At 51.8% G+C, this 27,349-nt stretch overlaps 1 protein-coding gene across 2 annotated transcripts in view; it reads left to right on the top strand.

Moving 5' to 3' along the window:
* The window catches only part of HEATR1 (HEAT repeat containing 1), a 252,046-nt gene that overhangs the window by 62,566 nt on the left and 162,131 nt on the right, over window positions 1-27,349 (top strand). For both annotated transcript variants that reach the window (XM_075339439.1, XM_075339438.1), the window contains exons 7-10: window positions 3,133-3,344; window positions 6,902-7,035; window positions 7,262-7,364; window positions 13,911-14,021. In XM_075339439.1, coding sequence (XP_075195554.1) covers window positions 3,133-3,344; window positions 6,902-7,035; window positions 7,262-7,364; window positions 13,911-14,021 — 560 coding nt within the window. The remainder of the gene's footprint in view (window positions 1-3,132; window positions 3,345-6,901; window positions 7,036-7,261; window positions 7,365-13,910; window positions 14,022-27,349) is intronic.

Genomic DNA, 27,349 nt, shown 5'->3' with positions numbered 1-27,349 from the left:
GTACCAGTTCCCGACTGGGAACGGTCCTGAGATTTCTACTCAAATCTCTTCCTAGTCCCCGAAGAGGACGGTGCCTTCCGACCTGGATCTCAAGCTTCTCAACAAGCATGTTCAGGTGCGGCATTTTTGCATGGAATCTCTGCGATCAGTCAATGACCCAAGGAGATTTCTTAGCATCCATTGACATCAGAGATGTCTATCTGCATGTGCCAATCGCAGTTTCACACCAGCGTTGGCTACGTTTTGTAATCGGAGAGGAGCATTTCCAATTCGTCGCTCTCCCCTTCGGGTTAGCCACGGCCCTTTGTGTATTCGCCAAGATCATGGCAGCAGTGGTTGCGGTTCTGCACCTCCAGGGGTTGGCAGTGATTCCTTACCTGGACGACCTTCTAGTCAAGGCTTCATCCAGTGCAGACTGTCAGTGGAGTGTCTCGCTCACTCTCGCCACGCTTGCAAGTCCACTCTGACCCCGACCCAGGAACTTACGTACCTAGGGATGCAATTCAAGACTCTGCTGGCACTTGTGAAGCTGCCCTTAGTCAAACAGCAGTCCCTTCATCTGGCGGTTCGTTCTCTGCTGAGGCTCTGCCGTCATTCCATCAGACACCTCATGCAGGTGCTGGGTCAGATGGTGGCGTCAATGGAAGCGGTTCCCTTTGCCAGTTCCATCTGCGTCCCCTGCAGCTGGACATTCTCCGCTGTTGGGACAAGCAGACCTCTTCCTTGCACAGGCTGGTGGCTCTGTCGCCACAGACCAGGAGCTCTCTTTAGTGGTGGCTTCGGCCCCTCTCTCTGTCCCAGGGACGCTCTTTTCTGGCCCCGTCATGGGTGATTCTCACCACGGATGCCAGTCTATCCGGCTGGGGAGCAGTGTTTCTCCACCACCGAGCACAGGGCACTTGGACTCCGTCCGAATCAGCCCTCTCGATCAATGTGCTGGAAATCAGAGCTGTGCTCCTAGCTCTCGTAGCTTTTCACCACCTGTCGGCGGGCACGCACATTCGAGTCCAGTCAGACAACGCGACAGCAGTTGCCTACATCAATCACCAGGGCGGGACTCGCAGCGCCTAGCCCTGTTGGAAATTCAACGCATCAGTGGACGCAAGACTCCAAGTCCACCATATCCGCACCCAGGCGTAGAAAACTGGGAGGCAGATTATCTCAGCCGTCAAACTGTGGACAGCGGCGAGTGGGCCCTGCATCCGGCAGTGTTTCGGTCAATCTGCCGCAGGTGGGGCACGCCGGAAGTGGATCTAATGGCATCCCGGCACAACAACAAGGTTCCGGTTTATGTGGCTCGCTCCCACGATCCTCAGGCCTTGGCGGCGGACATGCTGGTTCAGGATTGGTCCCAGTTCCGTCTGGCCTACGTGTTTCCCCCTCTAGCTCTCTTGCCCAGAGTCCTACGCAAGATCAGAATGGAGGGCCGTCGGGTCGTACTCATCGCCCCAGACTGGCCCAGGCGAGCTTGGTTCCCAGACCTGCTCCGTCTGTCCGTAGAGGTGCCGTGGCATCTCCCGGACCGCCCAGACCTTCTCTCACAGGGTCCGTTTTCCGCCAGAATTCTGCGGCTCTCAGATTGACGGCGTGGCTCTTGAGCCTTTGATCCTTACGGCTTCAGGCATTCCTTCCGAGGTCATCTCCACTATGACTCAGGCTCGGAAGTCTTCCTCGGCCAGGATTTACCACAGGACTTGGAGAATTTCCCTGTCCTGGTGTCGCTCTTCTTGCCATGCTCCTTGGCAGTTTTCCTTGCCGACCATCCTGTCCTTTCTACAGTCCGGTCTGCAGCTAGGACTGTCCCTCAATTCCTCAAGGGACAGGTCTCGGCTCTGTCAGTGTTTTTCCAGCGGCGTATCGCCCGACTGGCCCAGGTGCGCACCTTCATGCAGGGCGCATCTCACATCATTCCGCCTTACCGGCGGCCTCTGGATCCCTGGGACCTTAATCTGGTCCTCACGGCCTTACAGAAACCCCCCTTTGAGCCTCTTAGGGAGGTTTCGTTGTGTTGTCTTTCACAGAAGGTGGTCTTTCTGGTGGCCATAACTTCTCTCAGGAAAGTCTCTGATTTGACTGTGCTCTCTTCGGAGTCACCCTTTTTGTTTTTTTCACCAAGACAAGGTGGTTCTCCGTCCGACTCCGGGCTTTCTCCCTAAGGTGGTGTCTCCTTCCACCTTAACCAGGACATTTCATTGCCTTCCCTTTGTCCGGCCCCTGTGCATCGCTTTGAGAAAGCGTTGCATACTTTGGATTTGGTGCGGGCGCTCCGGATCTATGTGTCACGCACCGCCGCTCTTCGTCGGTGCACCTCTCTTTTTGTGCTAACCACGGGTCAGCGCAAGGGTCTCTCGGCTTCTAAACCGACCTTAGCTCGTTGGATTAGGTCGGCCATATCCGATGCCTACCAATGTTCTCAGGTGCCCCCTCCGCCAGGGATTAAGGCGCATTCGACCAGAGCTGTCGGTGCCTCCTGGGCGTTCAGGCACCAGGCTACGGCTCAGCAGGTTTGTCAGGCTGCCACTTGGTCTAGTCTGCACGCCTTTTCGAAGCACTACCAAGTGCATGCTCATGCTCCGGCAGATGCGAGCTTGGGCAGACGCATCCTTCAGGCGGCTGTCGCCCATTTGTGAAGTTAGGTTTTGCCTACTTCTCAGTTCTGTTTATTTCCCACCCATGGACTGCTTTGAGACGTCCCATGGTCTGGGTCTCCCATAAGGAACGATGAAGAAAAAGAGAATTTTGTTACTTACCGTAAATTCTTTTTCTTATAGTTCCGACATGGGAGACCCAGCACCCTCCCTGTTGCCTGTTGGCAGTTTCTTGTTCCATGTGTTTTCACCGGCTGTTGTTGTAGACAGAGGTTCCGGTTATTCTGGGTTTTACTCTATCTCTACTTATGGGTGGATGTCCTCCTTCAGCTTTTGCACTAAACTGGTTAGATTTGTCATCCAGGGGGTGTATATGCACGGAGGGAGGAGCTGCACTTTTAGTGTAGTACTTTGTGTGCCCTCCGGAGGCAGAAGCTATACACCCATGGTCTGGGTCTCCCATGTCGGAACTATAAGAAAAAGAATTTTACGGTAAGTAACAAAATTCTCTTTTTCCTCTGTAATTGGATCATTACTTCTATAGGGGTTGAAGTCTTCACTAGAGGATTACAAAGCTGCCACGTACATGATCATCTGCCAACTAGCTGTAAAAACAGTCATGGAACCCACTTTGGTGAAAGCCCTGGCCTCGCAGCTCAGCCGCAACCTGCCCAAAACACCATCTCTGCTCCGGGAAGGACTGGCATCTCTAATAATTCTTTTACAGAGTCAACAGTCAAAAGATGTGGGGAATAAGTGAGTATCTAAATACTGGGTGTGTGGTGTTTGGCTGGTACAACTGTCACCTTCACAACATGCTTCATGCAGACTACTATTGTGATAGAACACCTATCTTATATATATTATACTTTTGACACTGTTAACATGTTCCTGTTTTTTGCTGTCTGTCCACAAAAAAAAATTAGAGACATGTCTAATTTGGTCAGAGTCACAGATCACACTGACACACATATGCAAGTCTGGGAAAATCATGGATGGCACACGGAGGCTATCAGAGCGCTGTCGGTGATTAAAGGGAACCTGTCAGGTGGAATATGCACCCAGTACCATGAGCAGTTCTGGGTGCAAATTGCTAATCCCTGCCTTACCGTGCCTGTATACACTAGCATAGATAAAGAAATCTTTAGAAAAAGTATTTCTAAACATCCTTTATGATATGCTAATGAGGCCAGTGACTAGTCCCCTGGGCGTTATTTCCCTTGGCTAGTTGGCCCCCTTAGCATGTAAGCATGCCCCTGTGGGCGTGCTAATATGCTAATGAATGTGCCGCGTATTAGAAAGGATCTTTAGAAATACTTTTTCTAAAGATCTCTTTATGCTAGTGTATACAGGGATGGTTAGACAGGGATTGACAATATCCCCTTAACGACCGCGAGCAGTAAAATTACGTCCTAAATGTCATAATGTTACTGCCCGCGGTCCTCCGGCGGCAGCATGCCGCGATCGGCGCACATCTCAGCTGATTTTCACAGCTGAGATGTGTGCCTGCTAGGCACGAGCAGAATCGTTATCTGCTCCTGCCGATTAACCCCTTATATGGCGCTGTCAATACGTGACAGCGCCATTATAAGCGCGATTGCGGTAATGTTTTACTTACCGCCCGATACTGGAAGTCACGTGACGCGATCACGTGACTCCCGATAGTTGTCATGGTAGCACAGGGTCATGTGATGACTCCTGTACTACACCTGACTTGGTTTCACTTTCGCTGTGCCAGCGGCACAGCAAAAGAGAGAGCGTATCTGCTGTTTACAGCCTTGTAGCTGTGATCAGCAGATACTGCAGAGCGATCTGAATGCTGATCGCAATAGCCCCCTAGGGGGACTAGTAAAATAAAAAAAAAGTTAAAAAAAAGTTTTAAAAAATTAAAAAAAAAAACAAACCGAAAAGTTCAAATCACCCCCCATTCGCCGCATTGAAAATTAAAGGGTTAAAAAAATAAAAAATATACACACATTTGGTATCGCCGCGTTCAGAAACGCTCGATCTATCAAAATATAAAATCAATTAATCTGATCAGTATACACGGCGTAGCGGCAAAAAAATTCCAAACGCCAAAACGATGTTTTTTTGTCGCCACAACCTTTGCGCAAAATACAATAAGAGGCGATAAAAACGTAGCATCTGCGCAAAAATGGTACCGTTAAAAACGTCAGCTCGAGACGCAAAAAATAAGCCGGCGTTGAGCCATAGATCCCGAAAAATGAGAACGCTATGGGTCACGGAATATGGCGTAAAACGTGCGCCACTTTTTTTTCGGACAAACTTCAGATTTTTTTTTTAACCCCTTATATAAAAGTAAACCTATACAAGTTTGGTGTCTACGAACTCGCACTGACCTGAGGCATCACACCCACACATCAGTTTTACCATATAGTGAACACAGTGAATAAAATATCTCAAAAACCATAGTGCTATCGCACTTTTTTTGCAATTTTTCAGCATTTGGAATTTGTTTGCCGTTTTCTAGTACACTATATTGCAAAACTGATGGTTTCATTTAAAAGTACAGCTCGTTCCGCAAAAAATGAGCCCTCACATGACCATATTGACTGAAAAATAAAAAAGTTACATCTCTCAGAAAAAGAATGGCGGAAAAAAAAAACGGAAAGCGAAAAATAGGCCGGTCGTGAAGGGGTTAAACACCCAGAACTGCTCGTGGTTCTGGGGGCATATTGGACCTGACAGGTTCCCTTTAACATTGCAACGTGTAAGAGATTTGCCTTTATTTTATTTTTTTGTTTGACGAAACCAAGATGGTTAAGACTAGACTGGTGACCAAACATTAAAACCTGATAAAAAATCAGATCAAAAACTGTTTCTTTTGCATATGAGAAAAATCAAGCATGACTGTGAAATACTACCTTGATACATTTTGTAGATTCTTGTACAACTGCACTCTAATAAATAAAATCCAAAATGTTGTGACACCCTCAAGAGATGTAATGGGAAATCAAAACCAGGGATACACAAACAAGAGGACCAGAAAAATATATACCGTAGTCAAATACAAAATTGATTTACATTGGAACCTTGGTTAACTTTGGTTAATGAGAACAATCCGTTCTGGGAGTGTGCTTGTTAAATTCCCATAGGAAATCATTGCAATGCAGACAATTCGTTCCACAACTTGTTAAATGTCCCATCCTGGTTCCCTATTGTGCCATTCCACACACGTACAAACACACACGCCCACACACACACATGTTATGCTCACCTTACCTTCCGTTCTATCGCTGGACTCCTGGTTCTTGTAGTTCGCCGGTACATGATGTGTATCGGGTAACCATCGCGACCGATGCCGGAGCTTCCGCTGCCAGAGCACTGACTTCAAAGGCAGGAGCCGCTTGCCTCTGATTGGCCAGCGTGCTGCCTTTGAGTAGCGGCTGACAGCGGACGTTCCTATCTCGTCGCAATGGTTACCCGATACACATCCTGTACCAGCAAACTACAAGAACCAGGAGGCCAGCGATGGAACGGAAGGTATTGTGAGCATATAATGTGTGTGTGTGTGTTTGTGTGGACTGCAAGAGCAAGTTAGAGCGCGGTGGATGTACGGAACCGGAAGTGTGTGCAGTGAGTATTTTGCTTGGAGTTACAAATTTACAGCAAGCTTTTGCTCGTTAAGCGAAATACTCGCTAACTGGGTCTCTCGTTAAGCAAGGTTCCACTGTATTGGTACAAAGAGTAAAACAGGTGCACAGTGGTAGCTAGGAAAAGATGGAAAACCCTTGCTCAGAAACACAACCCACAAAATTACCTGGAATTGGCCAGAAGATGGCAGTAAAGCCTGCTAGCAAAGTATGTTTGAATACACAAGCAATAACAGCTATGAGAGGGAGAGTGTATATGACAAAAAATAAGATGTCTAGAACACCCAAAAGTGCTTCCCCCAAGAGCAACTAAACTCTTAAAAGAACACAATACCTTGAGTCATAATAGAAGCAGCAGGAGATCAGTTAGGCAGACCAAGCGTGGGGTGGGGCCTCGACGCGCGTTTAACCGAAGGGCTTTGTCAGGAGGCGTCTAATAAATAGTTTGACAAGATTTAATAATATGTCTTGTTCTTGGTGGGGGTTCAGGTGCTGAGACCCCCCAGTGATCACTGCGCCCTTATGTCTGTGATCAGCTGTGTTCTGAGATGTAATGATAACTGAAGTATGAACTCGTAGCCCTCTGCCCTAGGCCCTCGATGTCGTCTCACCTGTCACAAGTTTTATGAAAGGGCAGGTGTTCTATAAGATAACAATCATACAAATCCGGGTCTAATAATTTCTTATTTCTTTCTCCAGGCCGTTCTTGAATCTCTGTAAGGTCCCTGAATTAGTCAATGTGCTTCAGAAAATCACAAGCTCCTACGACTCAAGCGCGTTGTTAGAATACCTGCTCCCACGCCTGGTCCGTGCCATTATTCCCTCACCTGCAGGTAGTGTCTGTTGTGTGTACCATTACAGCGATAGCCTATCATAACTGCAATTCAGTGATTTGTGGGGGGAGAATTTTCCCTTCTTTTTTTTTTTTTGTTTCTGCAGTCTTTGGTTTTGCTTTGTTTTACTCTTATATGCTTTATGCCTTTTTATTATTTTATACCAGTTTTTTTTATTTTACTTTTTTGAAAAGTTTTTTTTTTTTTTTTTTAATTTCCCTTTCAGAACCCAGTACAAATGATCCAGATGCAGAGGTGTGTAAGAAAAATTTAGAAGCAATCCTTCTCAACATACCCCTGCAGAAAAACTTGGATAAAATACTAGCTTGGTAAGACCTGTTGCTCAACAAAGGAAAACATGAAGTATAGAAAAATAATAACGCGTACCCCTATTTCCAACCTGGCTCATAAAACATCATAACTGTGTCTAAACTATTGACCCAGTTGGAGCCTGAGAGTAGGGGCACCTGCTTAAAATTTAAAGTTCTGGTTGCCTATCTACACATGCAAATACAATCACTTATGCTACAGTTAAATGTGCAACTGATCAGCCCCCTCCCCCCAAACACCTTCCCAAAATGTTACACAGGGCATATATCCTGTGGTTGGTACAGGGGATGATAATGAGAAGAAAGGTCCCGGTTTCCTCCGTGGAGTCACTGGGTGGCTTCACTGTAGGAGAGATATCTATCCCCGGCTGGGATACTTTGTCCAATCACTCGCAGCTTTCTCCCCTCCGTTACCGCAACATACAATCATAATGTGAAACTTTCCATCAAACAATTGGGATTGTGCCCATATTGAAAATATTTTTCTTTATTGGTCCTATGGGAGACCCAGACATTGGGTGTATAGCTTCTGCCTCCGGAGGACACACAAAGTATTACACTAAAAAGTGTAGCTCCTCCCTCCGAGCATATACACCCCCTGGATGACCAAATCTAGCCAGTTCATTGCTTTGTGTTCAGGAGGCATACATCCACACATGCATTCTCATCTGATTTTTCATTTTTGGAAAGATTTTGAAGAAAAGCGGGTCCAAGTCTGGACCCCCGGCATGTCCCTTCTCACCCCACTGTGTCGGCGGTGTTGTTAAAGTTGATTCCAAGGCTGGAGCCTTACATGATGTGCTCCTTCACCATCCCTCGGGCTCTGGCTTGAAGTGGGAGCCAGCATGGTTCTCCATGCTTTGCAGGAGACCGGTCTCCATCCGCAGCCCTTCAGGATCCTGCTGGACGGAGCACTCATCCCCAGGGACATGGCCCTGCGTCTCAGCAAGCTAAGTACCTGAGACATTTATGTTCTGGGGGTCCCTATACTTTTATTATGTGGGGAGAGTGTGCTGAGTTTTTTGTGACATTTCCGGCGGGTTCTCTGGCTGTCGCCTGAGAACCGCGCCGATGGTGCCTGCGCGCCGGCCGCACCGCTCAAATTTAGGCCCCGGCTTCGCCAGAGGCCTACTTTCGGTTTCACTGCCCTAGCATGTCATTCATGCAGAGGGACAGTGTGGCTCCGCCCAGCGGCCGTTCTGCACAGGGGAGAGACACTCCTCACTGAGTACATGTCTCCTCCCCTGAAAGTCTCTTTGGCCCTCCAGATCCCGCTCTCAGGGTTGGCCCCGCCCCATCTCCTCGCTCCGGCGCCATTTTATCAGCGTTTTCTCTGCAATCAGCACTGGCTGCAGCATCCCTGCTGAGGTGCTTGGGGGTCCGGGCTTTGAGATCTGGAGGGCACACAACACCTCTCCAGCGGTCTGGTAAGCCACAACCTCTGGTTGTGGGTCTCCGTATATACTCTCTGGGGGTCACTCTGGCAAGAGCCCCCACTTCAGCAGCATGTCTCACACGAGGAGCAAGGCTCCAAAGCTATATTCAGTATGCACTGCATGTAAGCTCGTGCTGCCTGAACCGAGCACATATCCACATTGTGATGCCTGCTCTGCCCTGACAATGCCTCAGCCTGGAATCGCCCCCCCAGTGGTCTCTCCGGCTGCTCCGGCTCCTGTGGCTGAACCCCCGGTTTGGGTAGAATCCTTCTCTAGGTCAATCTCCCAGTCTTTTGCCGACTCCATGGGACAGCTGTTCTGGACTTTGCTGAACATGCATCAGCCCCCTTCACAGGGTGCCTCTGCTGCTAGGGCTCTCTCAGCGGAGCTCACAGAGGATTCTTCACCTGCTCCCAGACCCCGTCCTCCTAAAAGGAGACGCAGGGTCCCCTCTCCTTCCTCGTCCCGCGGCTCTGACTCAAGAGCTGACTCGCAGGACGAGGAACGAGGAGGATGCCTTTACTGGGGGCTCGGAGGCTACCTCCATGTGCCCCATTGATCTGTCCGTAACTGACTCAGATGTTAGTGATTTGATTGCGTCCATTAATTCTGTACTGGATCTCAATCCGCCAGTATCAGAGGAGCAACCCTCTCTGGCAGAAAAGCACCAGTTTACCTTGCCTAAGAGGACAAGGAGTGTGTTCTTTAACCACTCCAGTTTTCAGGCCACTGTGACCAAGCCTAGGGCCTGTCCTGACAAACGCTTCCCAAAGCGTGGTTCTGATGACCGTTTTCCCTTTCCACCTGAGGTGGTCGAGTGGGCTCATTCACCAAAGGTAGACCCCCCGATGTCTAGACTCTCAGCCCGGACCGTTGTATCAGTGGCTGATGGCACCTCTCTTAAGGATTCCACTGACCGCCAGGTTGACCTTCTGGCCAAATCTGTATATGAGGCGGCAGGGGCCTCGTTCTCCCCATCTTTTGCAGCAGTGTGGGCTCTCAAAGCCATCTCTGCTTCTCTAGAGGAGATGCATTCCCTCACCAGGGAATCTATGCCCGAAATGGTTGCTTTAACTTCCCAAGCTTCAGCTTTTTCATCCTATGCCATGTCTGCCATGCTGGAGGCTTCTCACCGCACTGCGGTGGCTTCGGCTAATTCCCTCGCTATCCGCAGGATCTTGTGGCTTCGAGAGTGGAAGGCAGATGCTTCTTCAAAGAAGTACCTTGCTGGGCTCCCTTTTGCTGGATCCAGGCTATTCGGTGAACAACTGGATGAAATTATTAAGGAAGCTACTGGCGGGAAGAGTACTTCCATGCCATAAACTAAAACCAGGAAACCTGCCCAGGGTAAGAACCAGTCGAGGTTTCGTTCCTTTCGTTCCTCCAACTGGTCATCCTCTAAGCCCTCGGCCTCGTCCACTAACTCAGCCAAGGACCAAAAATCCAACTGGCGCACAAAGGCGCGTCCACAGAAGACCGCGGGAGCTGCTTCCACTTAGCATCGTCCTTAGTCGGTGGCAGGCTCTCCCACTTTGGCGACGTGTGGTTTCAACACGTCTCCGATCAGTGGGTGCGGGATATCATCTCCCACGGCTACAGGATAGAATTCTCTTCCAGCCCGCCAAACAGATTTTTTCTGTCAACTCCCCCCGGCTCCAAGGCCGCCGCCTTCTCTCAGGCCGTGGCATCCTTGCAGGCCAACGGAGTAATTGTACCGGTTTCCGCCCGGGAACGGTTCAGAGGTTTCTACTCAAATCTCTTCCTGGTCCCCAAAAAGGACGGTTCCTTCCGGCCCATCCTGGATCTCAAGCTTCTCAACAAGCATGTTCAGGTGCGGCATTTTCGCATGGAGTCTCTGCGATCAGTCATTGCCTCAATGACCCAAGGAGATTTCCTGGCATCCATCGACATCAGAGATGCCTATCTGCATGTGCCAATTGCAGTTTCACACCAGGGTTGGCTACGTTTTGCAATCGTAGAGGAACATTTCCAATTCATGGCTCTCCCCTTCGGGTTAGCCACGGCCCTCGAGTATTCTCCAAGGTCATGGCAGCAGTGGTTGCTGTTCTGCACCTCCAGGGGTTGGCAGTGATTCCTTACCTGGACGACCTTCTAGTCAAGGCTTCATCCAGCGCAGACTGTCAGCGGAGTGTCTCGCCACTCTAGCCCAATTCGGGTGGCTTGTCAATCTGCCCAAATCCACTCTGACTCCGACCCAGAGGCTCACGTACCTAGGGATGCAGATCGAGACTCTGCCGGCACTTGTGAAGCTGCCCTTAGTCAAACAGCAGTCCCTCCATCTGGCGGTGCGCTCTCTGCTGAGGCCCCGCCGTCATTCCATCAGGCACCTAATGCAGGTGGTTGGTCAGATGGTGGCGTCAATGGAGGCTGTTCCCTTTGCCCAGTTCCATCTGCGTCCTCTGCAGCTGGACATTCTCCGCTGTTGGGACAAGCGGACTTCCTCATTGCACAGGCTAGTGGCTCTGTCGCCATAGACCAGGAGCTCCCTTCAGTGGTGGCTTCGGCCCCTCTCTCTGTCTCAGGGGGTGCTCTTTCCTGACCCCCGTCCTGGGTGATCCTCACCACGGATGCCAGTCTATCCGGCTGGGGAGCGGTAGGTCTCCACCACCGAGCGCAGGGCACTTGGACTCCGTCCGAGTCAGCCCTCTCGATCAATGTGCTGGAAACCAGAGCTGTGCTTCTAGCTCTCCTAGCTTTTCACCACCTGTTGGCGGGCAAGCACATCAGAGTCCAGTCAGACAACGCGACAGCGGTTGCCTACATCAATCACCAAGGCGGGACACGCAGCCGCCTGGCAATGTTGGAGGTTCAACGCATCCTTCAATGGACGGAGGACTCCAAGTCCACCATATCCGCAGTCCACATTCCAGGCGTGGAAAACTGTGAAGCAGATTATTTCAGCCGTCAAACCGTGGACAGTGGCGAGTGGTCCCTGCACCCGGCAGTGTTTCAGTCAATCTGCCGCAAGTGGGGCACTCCGGAAGTGGATCTAATGGCATCCCGGCACAACAACAAGGTTCCGGTTTACGTGGCTCGCTCCCACAATCCTCAGGCCTTTGCAGCGGACGCTCTGGTTCAAGATTGGTCCCAGTTTCGTCTGTCCTACGTGTTTCCCCCTCTAGCTCTCTTGCCCAGAGTTCTGCGCAAGATCAGAATGGAGGGCCGTCGGGTCATCCTCATTGCCCCTGACTGGCCCAGGCGAGCTTGGTACCCAGACCTGCTCCATCTGTCCGTAGAGGTGCCGTGGCATCTTCCGGACCGTCCAGACCTTCTCTCACAAGGTCCGTTTTTCTGCCAGAATTCTGTGGCTCTCAGATTGACGGCGTGGCTCTTCAGTCCTGGATTCTGACGGCTTCTGGTATTCCTCCTGAAGTCATCTCCACTATGACTCGGGCTCGGAAGTCTTCCTCGGCCAAAATCTATCACAGGACCTGGAGAATTTTCCTGTCCTGGTGTCGCTCTTCCGGCCATGCTCCTTGGCCTTTTTCCTTGCCGACCCTTCTGTCTTTTCTACAGTCCGGTCTGCAGCTAGGACTATCCCTCAATTCCCTCAAGGGACAAGTCTCGGCTCTGACAGTGCTGTTCCAGCGGCGTATCGCCCGGCTGGCTCAGGTCCGCACCTTCATGCAGGGCGCGTCTCACATCATTCCGCCTTACCGGCGGCCAATGGATCCCTGGGACCTCAATTTGGTCCTCACGGCCTTGCAGAAACCCCCCTTTGAGCCTCTTAGGGAGGTTTCTTTGTTTCGTCTTTCACAGAAAGTGGTCTTTCTAGTGGCCATAACTTCCCTCAGGAGAGTCTCTGATTTGGCTGTGCTCTCTTCGGAGTCACCTTTTTTGGTTTTTCATCAAGACAAGGTGGTTCTCCGTCCGACTCCGGACTTTCTCCCTAAGGTGGTTTCTCCTTTCCACCTTAACCAGGACATTTCCCTGCCTTCCTTTTGTCCGGCTCCTGTTCATCGCTTTGAAAAAGCGTTGCATACTCTGGATCTGGTGCGGGCGCTCCGGATCTATGTTTCTCGCACCGCTTTTCTTAGGCGGTGCACCTCTCTTTTTGTGCTAACCACAGGTCGGCGTAAGGGCCTCTCGGCTTCTAAGCCGACCTTAGCTCGTTGGATTAGGTCGGACATTTCGGATGCCTACCAGTGTACTCAGGTGCCTCCCCCGACCGGGGATCAAGGCACAGTCGACCAGAGCTGTTGGTGCCTCTTGGGCTTTCAGGCACCAGGCTACGGCTCAGCGAGTCTGTCAGGCTGCCACTTGGACTAGCCTGCATACCTTTTCAAAGCACTACCAAGTGCATGCTCATGCTTCGGCAGATGCGAGCTTGGGAGACGCATCCTTCAGCCGGCTGTCGCCCATTTGTGAAGTTAGGCTCTGCCCACTTCTCAGTTTTTCTGTTTATTCTCACCCATGGACTGCTTTGAGATGTCCCAATGTCTGGGTCTCCCATAGGAACGATAAAGAAAAAGAGAATTTTGTTTACTTACCGTAAATTCTTTTTCTTATAGTTCCGTATTGGGAGACCCAGCACCCTCCCTGTTGCCTGTTGGCAGTTTCTTGTTCCGCGTGTTATCACCGGCTGTTGTCGTGGACAGAGTCTCCGGTTGTTCCGGTTCTTGCTCTGTCTTTACTTGTCGGTGGCTATTCTCTTTTGCACTAAACTGGCTAGATCTGGTTATTCAGGGGGTGTATATGCTCAGAGGGAGGAGCTACACTTTTTAGTGTAGTACTTTGTGTGTCCTCCGGAGGCAGAAGACCCAATGTCTGGGTCTCCCAATACGGAACTATAAGAAAAAGAATTTACGGTAAGTAAACAAAATTTTCTTTTTTGGAAAGCTAGCATTTTAGACTTTGATATGATATTAAGATCATACCCTGATATTCCAGCCACCACAGGCATTTTAAGTAATGAGATATTACATGCTTGTTTGTAAAACCCCGCTCCTCCCCAGTTTCTTAATTCCCCCTCCAAGCCATATACTAAGGCCCTGCTCACATATTTTGTCTGTGGATAAAGTTTGCAAGTTATTAAAACGCTTTAAATATAGTAGAAATGTTCAATTTGTCATTTTGATTCATATTGCAGCACTTTCCTGGAGGAGTTCCTCAACTATGGAGAAGAACATCAAGCAGATGATGATAAAATGTCTGAACTGAGCCAGTGTTTTCTCCCGTTCATAAGGTTGCTGGAAAACAAGTATGTAGACTGAAAGCAAGTTTATTAGAGTCCAGAAATCTTTCCTTCTGAAGGGAACTTGTCATGACCAAAAACACTATTAACTTGCAGATAAAGGATTAAAGGGAACCTGTCAGCAGAAATTTCGCTCAAAAGCTAAAAGCTTCCCCCTCTGCAGCTCCTGGGCTGCATTCTAGGAAGGTCCCTGTTATTATTGTGCCCCATGTGAGACCAAAATAAAGCCTTTATAAAGTTCTACCTTTTTGTATGCAGCTTCTGTAAATCTGACACGGGGGCGGGCTCTCTGGCGTCCGTTATTCTGCCCCCTGGTCCTGTATGCCGCCCCCATCGCTCCTTTCCATATGTGATGCACCGCCCACTGCTCCAGCCATCCCCGCGCATGCCCAGTGCCAGTCTCACAGGACTGAGCAGTGTGACCGCTGGTGACGTGTGCGCAGGCAAGTGATTATGGACGGGACTGTGACTGTTATCAGCAAGTACCCGGCCATAATCTCGTGAGCGCGCAAACCTCTCCAGCGTCACACTGTGCTCAGTGTAGATGCTAGACTGTATGGGCTGCTTCCAGGTATGACGTCCCTTTGTCACGTGATAGTATTTTGAACACGCCCCTATCACGTGACAAAGGGACGTCATCCCTGGAAGCAGCCCATACAGTCTAGCATCTACACTGAGCTCAGTGTGACCGCTGGAGAGGTTTGCGCGCTCACGAGATTATGGCCGGGTACTTGCTGATAACAGTCACAGTCCCGCCCATAATCACTTGCCTGCGCACACGTCACCAGCGGTCACACTGCTCAGTCCTGTGAGACTGGCACTGGGCATGCGCGGGGATGGCTGGAGCAGTGGGCGGTGCATCACATATGGAAAGGAGCGATGGGGGCGGCATACAGGACCAGGAGGCAGAATAACGGACGGCAGAGAGCCCGCCCCCGTGACACATTTACAGAAGCTGCATACAAAAAGGTAGCACTTTATAAAGGCTTTATTTTGGTCTCACATGGGGCACAATAATAACAGGGACCTTCCTAGAATGCAGCCCAGGAGCTGCAGAGGGGGAAGCTTTTAGGTTTTGGGCGAAATTTCTGATGACAGGTTCCCTTTAACCTGCAGGTGAATAGTGTTATGAAGGTGATCGGCCGCTCTTCTGAAAGTTCAGCACCTGGGAGATCATGGACATTATTCTTCTCGGGAGCTGCTGGCTTTCAGTCATACAAGCAAGGTGGCTCGCCTTCAGTTTGTTTCACTGTACAGCCGGCTGTCAGTCCGTGCAGGGCCTGGTGGCAGCCGGCTGTCAGTCCGTGCAGGGCCTGGTGGCAGCCGGCTGTCAGTCCGTGCAGGGCCTGGTGGCAGCCGGCTGTCAGTCCGTGCAGGGCCTGGTGGCAGCCGGCTGTCAGTCCGTGCAGGGCCTGGTGGCAGCCGGCTGTCAGTCCGTGCAGGGCCTGGTGGCAGCCGGCTGTCAGTCCGTGCAGGGCCTGGTGGCAGCCGGCTGTCAGTCCGTGCAGGGCCTGGTGGCAGCCGGCTGTCAGTCCGTGCAGGGCCTGGTGGCAGCCGGCTGTCAGTCCGTGCAGGGCCTGGTGGCAGCCGGCTGTCAGTCCGTGCAGGGCCTGGTGGCAGCCGGCTGTCAGTCCGTGCAGGGCCTGGTGGCAGCCGGCTGTCAGTCCGTGCAGGGCCTGGTGGCAGCCGGCTGTCAGTCCGTGCAGGGCCTGGTGGCAGCCGGCTGTCAGTCCGTGCAGGGCCTGGTGGCAGCCGGCTGTCAGTCCGTGCAGGGCCTGGTGGCAGCCGGCTGTCAGTCCGTGCAGGGCCTGGTGGCAGCTGGCTGTCAGTCCGTGCAGGGCCTGGTTACAGCGTGTTACAACACAGAGCTTTGATAGACCTACTTCAGCTGTAGAAATGCTGCGTTCAGTTCTGCGGTGCTTACATCAAAGGGCTGGATGATTTCCTCAGAACACAAAACATTGTTGGTTATAAATGACTTAGTGACCAAATGTAGAACTGGTGGAGGAAGGTTGAACTAAATGGACCTAGGTCTTTTTTCAACCTAAATAACTATGTAACATCGCCACCAGAGGTCATAGAAGATTCTGTCACGTTTGCTGTAGAATACATTTTACTGCAAAAATTATGGAATTATGGAAAATTAGAAGTTACCGTGGTTAAACTGCTGCAGTGATGTACGGCTGTATATCCCTGGGGTTAATGTTGTGAAATGTTCTGATGAGCCACACATTTAACCATTTGCATTAGAAAGGGTGAAATACACATTAAGCGGGCTTTACACGCAACGACATCGCTAACGAGATGTCGTTGGGGTCACGGAATTTGTGACGCACATTCGGCCTCGTTAGCGACGTCGTTGCATGTGAAACACGAACGACCGCTGACTATCAAAATTACTCACCATATCGATGATTGTTGACACGTCGTTCTAATCTCAAATATTGTTGCTGTTGCAGGGCACAGGTTGTTCATCATTCCTGCGGCAGCACACATCGCTATGTGTGACACCCCAGGAACGAGGAACTACACCGTACCTATGGCCGCCGGCAATGAGGAAGAAAGGAGGTGGGCGGGATGTTACGGCCGCTCATCTCCGCCCCTCCACTTCTATTGGGCGGCCGCTTAGTGACGCCGCTGTCACGCCAAACGAACCTCCCCCTTTGAAAGGAGGTGGTTCGCCGGCCACAGCGACGTCGCTAGGCAGGTACGTACGTGTGACGGGGACTAACAATGTTGTGCGCCACGGGCAGCGATTTGCCCGTGACGCACAACCGACGGGCGGGTGCTTTCACCAGCGACATCGATAGCGATGTCGCTGTGTGTAAAGTGGCCTTAACATCCGTAGGATAAATTGATGTCGTCATTCTTTACAGTGGATAGTTTTCATAGCTTGTACATGAGATCTCATAAACAGTGGTCTTAGTAGGAAATGCCACAGGTGTATTGTAAGTGGTAATGTACCATTTCAAGGTTTTTTTTCTCTGATAGATATGGCATATTACCCATTAAAAGCTGAAACCTCAATGCAGAAAATAGTCTGAGCCCTCTGTCCCTCCCATACACTCTTAGACTGTTCCGCACCAATGAATGCCCCTGGTCACCTAAATAGTTAAAATAAACTGCTGGCAGGGCCCTTTGTATTGGCGGACCAATGGTGTGTTTGATAGGAGATGAGTCCGGAGACACTGCAGGCCATGGTAGCACCTTTAAAGCCATGTAAGCTGCTCACAGTAGCACGAACATGTAGCCTTGGGTTGATGAGACTTTCCCAAAGGAACATAACACCGGCCTTCTTTGGAGATTGTGATGTGGATATACAGTTGCCAAACTTTTCTTCATTCCTGATACACTAATAGACTGTGTTACATTCATTTGTTAGTGTAACCAGTGGTACAGCCGTTTCTTCAAAAACCTCCCAGGATCCGTTTTATGCATGACATTCCTAGGATGAATGTTGATAATGTTTCCAGGAGCAGCCTGTGTGTATAAGTGTTACCATGGCCTGCAGCATCTCCAGTCTTGTCCCCTATTGAGCACATTTGGGGCATTCTTTGTCAGCAATTGTTGAACAAGAAGCTGCCAGCAGTGGATATTGATGATTTCTGTACCTACGTGCCTTCAACTTGTCTGCACAAGCTACAGGTTCCAATAATGGCACCATTGATGGCAGCCAAGGCATGTAAATAGAATGATTTCTGCTTTTGGCGCTTAAACTTGGAATAAATGTGAATAAATCGAGAGGTTTGGAAAATTTGGTTTCTATTATCTCACACTTTGCATATCACTAACATGCCTGTCCATCCTGTAATTCCACCACTTTCTCAGACGCCTCATTGGGGGACACAGGACCATGGGTGTTATGCTGTTTATCCATAGGAGGACACTAAGTAGATGCAAAAGCATAGCTCCTCCTCTGCAGTATACACCCCCTGGCCGGGCCACGCAACCTCAGTTTTAGCTTGGTGTCTGTAGGAGGCACTTCCTTTCAAGGTTTGTTATTTTTTGAGGGCGACGGTTTCCTTTTGGGACCGATCTCCCACTACCATCAACGGGCGGGAACGTGGAGTGTCGCCTCCACGTAACCCCTCCTGCGACGCTGGATCCTGGGCTTGACGACGGGTTCCACAGACACCAATTTTCCAAAGCCCGGGGTAGAGGCCTGTGCGCCTATAGCCCAATTCCTCAGCCCCTCTTTGCAGGCTCTGAGTTGAATATGGCACCGGTGTGACCGGACACAGCAAGCTGACTCTGCTATTTTCACTGCCTGGACTGAAGCAGTGTTTTAAGGTGAGATCCCCCCTGACTGGTTTCCCAGACAAAGGGAGAAAAGACGCTGCAGGGAAGGCTCCCAGGACATTTACAGTATTTATTATGAGAAAGTCCCTTGCTGAGTGCAAGGAGGAGAGCCCCAAGGATCCTGCACACACAGTGTTAACTTTTCTCTAGCTTGCTGGCTGGAGGAGGGGGGAAGTCACTCCTGTTTACAGAAAGTCCTGCAGATAATTTCCCCGTGGCAGGGGGAGGGCCCAGGGCTCAGGGACTCACGCTGTTTATTTGCTCTAGCAGAAAAGCCGGCTGATAACCACCAGTGACAAGCTGTGTGCTGACTGGAGGGAGAGGGAGGAAAACTATCAGAAGCTCCCTTCCTGCTGTTTCTTACTACCCACAGCAGGGGGGGGGGGGGCACACTGACTACATCTTTGCGCTCTTTTAGCGCTAAGCCCCGCCCCCCGCGGCCCCGATAAGCCCCGCCCTTCCAGGAAAGCGTGCGAAGATCTCCATAGAGCTTAATCCTTCCTGAGGACAGGGCCATCGGCTGATTCTGGTGAGGTGCTTGCTTCACTTGTAGCTCTGCTGACCATTGCTCCCCCTGCTGGCATACTCCTATTAGGAACATGCAGAATTCTAAGGGCACTAAGAGCGCTAAGGCCCACATAGTCTATTATACAGCCTGAACTGCCTGCCACGCTGAGCTACCACGTAAACACACCTCTTCTCTCTGTGAGTCCTGTGCCCCCATAGCCCCCCAAGACCCCCCTGCCACCACCGCCGCAACCGTCAGCCCAGAGCCTAGGGCTCCCAGCCCACCAGAATGAGCACATTCTTTGTCGCTCCATTGGGAGACCCAGACAATTGGGTGTATAGCTATGCCTCCGGAGGCCACACAAAGTATTACACTAAAAGTGTAAAGCCCCTCCCCTTCTGCCTATACACCCCCCGTGCTCACGGGCTCCTCAGTTTTTATGCTTTGTGCGAAGGAGGCAGACATCCACGCATAGCTCCACAGCTTAGTCAGCAGCAGCTGCTGACTAGGTCGGATAGAAGAAAAGAGGGCCCATAACAGGGCCCCCAGCATGCTCCCTTCTCACCCCACTTTGTCGGCGGTGTTGTTAAGGTTGAGGTACCCATTGCGGGTACACAGGCAGGAGCCACATGCTGTTTTCCTTCCCCATCCCTTAATGGGCTCTGGGTGAAGTGGGAACCGGATCGGTCTCCAGGCACTGGGACCGTGCTCCCTCCGCAGCCCCTGGGAATCTGCTGGATAGGAGCCGGGTATCGTCAGGGACAAGGCCCTGCTACTGTGAGGTACTCTGTGTCCCCGTGGGGACAGCGCATGGCGCGCTGGTGCCACACACATTGCAGCACTGCTGGGTGTGTTAGTGCGCCGGGGACTATCGCGCATGGAGCGCTTGTGCCATACACTTTCCAGCACTGCTGGGTGTGTTAGTGCGCCGGGCATGGAGCGCTTGTGCCAGACACTTTCCAGCACTGCTGGGTGTGTTAGTGCGCCGGACATGGAGCGCTTGTGCCAGACACTTTCCAGCACTGCTGGAGGTGTTAGTGCGCCGGGGGACTACCGCGCGGCCACGCTTATTGCCGGCCGCGCTTATAACTTTAGTCCCCGGCTTCTGCGGCCTAGTGTCGTTTATTCCCGCCCACAGGCCTGCCAGTCAGGGGAAGGGCGGGACGCTGCACAGATCGTCAGCGCCGAGGGCTGGAGCATACATTTGTATCCTCCTCCCTCCTCACTCAGTACACTGGGGCACTAGATTCCCGCACTTTTCTTGGGCACGCCCACGGTCCCCTCCTCCCCACAGAACGCCGGCAGCCATTACTGTCAGCGATTCAGACGCTGGAGAGGAGAGACAACACAGGGAGACCCAGGCAGGGAATCTGGTGATCACACAACCGCTCTCAGCGGTCGGTAAGCAGCACCTCTGGTGCTGGCCCCACTGAGTACCGAAGTGTGTATATATATATATATATATATATATATATATATATATATATATATATATATATATATATATATATATATAGGCTTATAGGCTATACATTTGCACTGTACGGTCGCTCTGTTGATTTTTGGCTATATACCCTCCTGGTTGTTCTCAGAGGAGACATGTCATCCGCAAAAAGCAAGGGTGCCAAAGCACAGGCGTACTTTGCAACCTGTACCTCTTGTACAGCTGTACTACCGGCAGGTTCCACTGACCCTCATTGTGTGCAATGCTCGGCCCCTGTGGCACTTACTCAGCCGGAGCCTCTGCTACAGGTGGCCCAGGTGGAACCACCTGCTAACACTGTCCAGGTGACAGGGACGGAGTTTGCAGCCTTTGCTGACAAACTGTCTGAGAGTATGGATAAATGGTCTGCTAAAATAGTGGAAGCATTGCAGTCCAGACCGGTGATTCAGGCCCCGGGCACTGTCCAATCCTTGACCCCTGGTCCCCCTCATTTGGAACAGCAAAGTGCCCCGGGGGTAACCCATAGGTCACAGGGTGAGGTCTCTGACACGGACCGCAGTCCCAGGCCGCCCAAGCGGGGTCGCTGGGAAATTCCCTCCACTTCATCACACTGTTCAGGGTCCCAGCAGGGGGACTCTCTGGAGGATGAAGCGGAGGTATCAGATCAGGATTCTGACCCTGAAGCCGCTCTCAACCTTGATACACCTGAAGGTGACGCAGTAGTGAATGACCTTATAGCGACCATCAATCAGGTGTTGGATATTTCTCCCCCAGCTCCCCCAATTGAGGAGTCTGCTTCTCAGGAGAAATTCCGTTTCAGGTTTCCAAAGCGTACATTAAATATGTTTCTGGATCACTCTGACTTCAGAGAGGCAATCCAGAAAAACCGAGACTGTCCAGACAAGCGTTTTTCCAAGCGCCTTAAGGACACACGTTATCCCTTCCCCCCTGATGTTGTCAAGGGCTGGACTCAGTGTCCTAAGGTGGATCCTCCAATCTCCAGACTGGCGGCTAGATCCATAGTTGCAGTGGAAGATGGGGCTTCACTCAAAGATGCCACTGACAGACAGATGGAACTATGGTTGAAATCCATCTATGAAGCTATAGGCGCGTCTTTTGCTCCAGCATTCGCTGCCGTATGGGCACTCCAAGCTATCTCAGCTTGTCGGGCGCAGATTAATGCAGTAACACATCTGCCCCGCAAGTGGTGTCCTTAACCAATCAGGCGTCGGCGTTTGCGTCCTACGCCATTAATGCTATCCTGGACTCGGCGAGCCGTACGGCGGTGGCATCCGCCAATTCGGTGGTACTCCGCAGGGCCATGTGGCTACGTGAATGGAAGGCAGACTCTGCTTCCAAAAAGTTCTTAACCGGTTTGCCATTGTCTGGCGACCGCTTGTTTGGTGAGCGATTGGATGAAATCATTAAACAATCCAAGGGAAAGGATTCATCCTTACCCCAGTCCAAACCAAACAGACCTCAACCACGGAAGGTACAATCGAGGTTTCGGTCCTTTCGGACCGCGGGCAGGTCTCGTCCAAAAGGCCTCAGAAAGGTCAGAGGAACTCCGATGCATGGCGGTCTAAGTCACGTCCTAAAAAGACCGCCGCAGGAACCGCTCTCAAAGCGGCCTCCTCATGACTTTCGGCCTCCTCAAACCGCATCCTCGGTCGGTGGCAGGCTCTCCCGCTTTTGCGACACCTGGCTGCCACAAGTAAAAGACCGATGGGTGAGAGACATTCTATCTCACGGTTACAGGATAGAGTTCAGCTCTCGTCCTCCGATACGTTTCTTCAGAACATCTCCGCCCCCCGACAGAGCCGAGGCTCTTATGCAGGCGGTGGGCACCCTGAAGGCGGAAGGAGTGGTGATCCCTGTTCCTCTTCAGCAACGGGGTCACGGTTTTTACTCCAACTTGTTCGTGGTGCCAAAAAAGGACGGATCCTTCCGTCCCGTTCTGGACCTAAAACTGCTCAACAAGCATGTGAAAACCAGGCGGTTCCGGATGGAATCGCTCCGCTCCGTCATCGCCTCAATGTCCCAAGGAGATTTCCTGGCATCAATAGACATCAAAGATGCTTATCTCCACGTACCGATTGCACCAGAGCATCAGCGCTTCCTGCGCTTCGCCATAGGGGGCGAACACCTTCAGTTCGTGGCACTGCCTTTTGGCCTGGCGACAGCCCCACGGGTCTTCACCAAGGTCATGGCAACAGTGGTTGCAGTCCTACACTCTCAGGGACACTCGGTGATCCCTTACTTAGACGATCTCCTTGTCAAGGCACCCTCTCAAGGGGCATGCCAACACAGCCTGAACATTGCTCTGGAAACTCTCCAGAGTTTCGGGTGGATCATCAATTTTCCAAAGTCAAATCTGACACCAGCCCAATCACTGACATATCTTGGCATGGAGTTTCATACTCTCTCAGCGATAGTGAAGCTTCCGCTGAACAAACAGCGTTCACTACAGACAGGGGTGCAGTCTCTCCTTCATGGTCAGTCACACCCCCTGAGGCGCCTCATGCACTTCCTAGGGAAGATGGTGGCAGCAATGGAGGCAGTTCCTTTTGCGCAGTTTCATCTGCGCCCACTTCAATGAGACATTCTCCGCAAATGGGACAGGAAGTCGACGTCCCTCGACAGGAACGTCTCCCTTTCTCGGGCAGCCAAAGCTTCCCTTCAGTGGTGGCTCATCCCCACTTCTCTGTCGAAGGGGAAATCCTTCCTGCCCCCATCCTGGGCGGTGGTCACGACGGACGCGAGCCTGTCAGGGTGGGGAGCGGTCTCTCTCCGCCACAGGGCTCAGGGAACTTGGACTCAGACAGAGTCCTCCCTTCAGATCAATGTTCTGGAGATAAGGGCAGTGTATCTTGCCCTAAAGGCGTTCCAGCCGTGGCTGCAAGGCAAGCAGATCCGAATTCAGTCGGACAACTCCACAGCGGTGGCATACATCAACCACCAAGGCGGGACACGCAGTCGGCAAGCCTTCCAGGAAGTTCGGCGGATTCTGCTGTGGGTGGAAGCCACAGCCTCCACCATATCCGCAGTTCACATCCCGGGCGTAGAAAACTGGGAAGCAGACTTTCTCAGTCGCCAGGGCATGGACGCAGGGGAATGGTCCCTTCACCCGGACGTGTTTCAGGAGATCTGTTGCCGCTGGGGAATGCCGGACGTCGACCTAATGGCGTCCCGGCACAACAACAAGGTCCCGACATTCATGGCACGGTCTCAAGATCACAGAGCTCTGGCGGCAGACGCCTTAGTTCAGGATTGGTCGCAGTTTCAACTCCCTTATGTGTTCCCTCCTCTGGCACTGTTGCCCAGAGTGTTACGCAAGATCAGGGCCGACTGCCGCCGCGCCATCCTCGTCGCTCCAGACTGGCCGAGGAGGTCGTGGTACCCGGATCTGTGGCATCTCACGGTCGGCCAACCGTGGGCACTACCAGACCGAACAGACTTGCTGTCTCAAGGGCCGTTTTTCCATCTGAATTCTGCGGCCCTCAACCTGACTGTGTGGCCATTGAGTCCTGGATCCTAGCGTCTTCAGGATTATCTCAAGAGGTCATTGCCACTATGAGACAGGCTAGGAAACCAACGTCAGCCAAGATCTACCACAGGACGTGGAGGATATTCTTATCTTGGTGCTCTGATCAGGGTTTTTCTCCCTGGCCATTTGCCTTGCCCACTTTTCTGTCCTTCCTTCAATCCGGATTGGAAAAGGGTTTGTCGCTCGGCTCCCTTAAGGGACAAGTCTCTGCGCTCTCTGTGTTTTTTCAGAAGCGCCTAGCCAGACTTCCACAGGTACGCACGTTCCTGCAGGGGGTTTGTCACATCGTCCCTCCTTACAAGCGTCCGTTAGAACCCTGGGATCTGAACAGGGTGCTGATGGTTCTTCAGAAACCACCGTTCGAGCCAATGAGGGATATCTCTCTCTCACGCCTTTCGCAGAAGGTGGTTTTCCTAGTAGCAGTCACTTCACTTCGGAGAGTGTCTGAGCTAGCAGCGCTGTCATGCAAAGCCCCCTTCCTGGTGTTTCACCAGGACAAGGTGGTTCTGCGTCCGGTTCCGGACTTTCTCCCTAAGGTGGTATCCCCCTTTCATCTCAATCAGGATATCTCCTTACCCTCTTTTTGTCCTCATCCAGTTCACCAATGTGAAAAGGATTTGCACTTGTTAGATCTGGTGAGAGCACTCAGATTCTACATTTCTCGTACGGCGCCTCTGCGCCGCTCGGATGCACTCTTTGTCCTTGTCGCTGGCCAGCGTAAAGGGACACAAGCTTCCAAATCAACCCTGGCTCGGTGGATCAAGGAACCAATTCTCGAGGCTTATCGTTCCTCCGGGCTTCCGGTTCCCTCAGGGCTGAAGGCCCATTCTACCAGGGCCGTGGGAGCGTCCTGGGCTTTGCGGCACCAGGCTCCGGCTCAGCAGGTGTGTCAGGCGGCTACCTGGTCGAGCCTGCACACTTTCACGAAACACTATCAGGTGCATACCTATGCTTCGGCAGATGCCAGCCTAGGTAGGCGAGTCCTTCAGGCGGCGGTTGCCCACCTGTAGGACGGAGACGGTTGCGGCTCTATTATGAGGTATTATTTACCCACCCAGGGACTGCTTTTGGACGTCCCAATTGTCTGGGTCTCCCAATGGAGCGACAAAGAAGGGAATTTTGTTTACTTACCGTAAATTCCTTTTCTTCTAGCTCCAATTGGGAGACCCAGCACCCGCCCCTGTTTTTTGTGTACACATGTTGTTCATGTTGAATGGTTTCAGTTCTCCGATATTCCTTCGGATTGAATTTACTTTAAACCAATTTATAATTTTTTCCTCCTTCTTGCTTTTGCACCAAAACTGAGGAGCCCGTGAGCACGGGGGGTGTATAGGCAGAAGGGGAGGGGCTTTACACTTTTAGTGTAATACTTTGTGTGGCCTCCGGAGGCATAGCTATACACCCAATTGTCTGGGTCTCCCAATTGGAGCTAGAAGAAAAGGAATTTACGGTAAGTAAACAAAATTCCCTTCGTTTCTGTCCCAATCCATGGAAAAACTGTCACAGAACCTGGTGCTGGCTATGCAATGTTGTCCTCCACACCCTTCTGGGTCTCTGGACGAAACGCAGCCTGAGGATACCCCTATGGAGGATCCTTCTGAGGTATTCCGGGCACATGCTTCACCGGTTGCAGGGATCAGAAAAAGAGCACACGGCCGGCTGTCTCCAGCGGGCTCTCCCTCGGGAGCACACAGGGCATGCTCTCCCACACGCTCCATGGCTTCTGAAGAGCTGAAGGAGGGAGAATGCTGTTTATACCAAGAGGATTCCTTGATTTCAGCCTCCCCAGATGATCAAACTGCAATAAGACTCTCTTATAGCAGCAATCAACCAAACTCTGCATGTGGAGGATTCCCCATCCACTACCACTGACCATGCGGTCTCCTTTAAGAGGGCAAGGAAACCCCAAAAGGTTTTCACTGATCACCCAGAGTTTCAGGATATCCTCACAAAGCAAAGGGAGAAGCCTGACAGGCGCTTCAGTAACCGAAAACTCATGGAGACCCGGTACCCTTTTGCCTCATCTGCCCCTAAGGGCTGGGCCGATCCGCCCTCGGTCGACCCCCCCCCCCCCGGTCTCCCGCCTTACCACAAAGACGCTCCTGTCTTTACCCGATGGTTCCTCCATCAAGGACCCGACAGACAGACAGGTGGAGCACCTCGCCTGCTCTGCTTTTGAGGCTGCGAGTTCTTCCCTCTCGCCCTCCTTTGCCTCTGTGTGGGTCGCAAAGGCCATCTCGGCCTGGGCAGAATCCCTTAACACTTCGCTTGAGGAATCCCAGTTCACTCACAACTTCACAGAGGTAACAGCTCAAATTGCCGCTGCAGCGGAGTACCTCATGCAGGCCTCCATGGACGCTGCTACCTGCGCAGCTTTTGCCGCCTCAAATACCATAGCCATCCGTAGAGCTCTCTGGCTCCGACAATGGCGAGCGGACTCCAAGAAGTCTCTCACGGGCCTTCCCTTTTTTCCAGACCGATTGTTTGGCAAACGTCTGGACAAGCTCATTTCTGACGCCACGGGAGGAAAGAGTACCTCCCTCCCCCAGCTGAAATCCAGGACGTCCTTCACCAGACGTCCACAGTCCTCGTTCCGCTCTTTTCGGAACTCATTTGGTTGGTCGACATCTTGTGTTGTCCCCGCCACCAGCCGTGGACTACGCAGGGACCGACCTTCTCAGCTCTCCCCGAAACCCACTTCGTCATGGCAGCCTAGACCGAAACAGTCCAGGACTAGGGAGACTCGTCCACGACGTTTTCCCCCCTCATGAGTCCTTCGGCCCCCCGGAAGACACACTCATTGTAGGAGGTCGACTGCGGCTCTTTCATCACATCTGGGCTGCCGCCTCAGACGACAAATGGGTGCGAGACCTTGTGTCTTCCGGTTACCACATAGAATTTCGGACCCGACCCCCGAGTCAGTTCTTTCTCTCAAACCCCCCAAAGACTCGAAAACTACGCAAAGCTTTTTCTTTGTCGCTCCATTGGGAGACCCAGACAATTGGGTGTATAGCTTCTGCCTCTGGAGGCCACACAATGTATTACACTTTTAAAAAAGTGTAACCCCTCCCCTCTGCCTATACACCCTCCCGTGGATCACGGGCTCCTCAGTTTTATGCTTTGTGTGGAAGGAGGCACACATCCACTCATCCATTCTCATACATAGTTATGACGGATGGAAGAAAAGAGGACACCGATGGGGTCCCCGGCATGTTCCCTTCTCACCCCACTATGTCGGCGGTGTTGTTAAGGTTGAGGTACCCATTGCGGGTACAGAGGCTGGAGCCACATGCCGTCTCCTTCACCATCCCTTATGCGGCTCTGGGAGAAGTGGGATCCTAAGCGGTCATCCACGTGCTGGGACCGTGCTCCATCCGCAGCCCCTGGTGGAACCTGCCGGTTCGGAGCTTCTTCACCCCCAGGGACCGGGCCCTGCAACTTGAAGGTACTCTGTGTCCCCATGTGTGGACTGTACAGGGAGGGAGGTCGCTCCTTCTCCCCGGAAGCCGCGGTAGTTCCGTCCGCAGTTTTTTTTC

This window comes from Anomaloglossus baeobatrachus, chromosome 3, assembly GCF_048569485.1.
Source record: "Anomaloglossus baeobatrachus isolate aAnoBae1 chromosome 3, aAnoBae1.hap1, whole genome shotgun sequence".
Classification (NCBI taxonomy): Eukaryota; Metazoa; Chordata; class Amphibia; order Anura; family Aromobatidae; genus Anomaloglossus; species Anomaloglossus baeobatrachus.
This window is presented reverse-complemented; position numbering and strand designations above follow the sequence as displayed.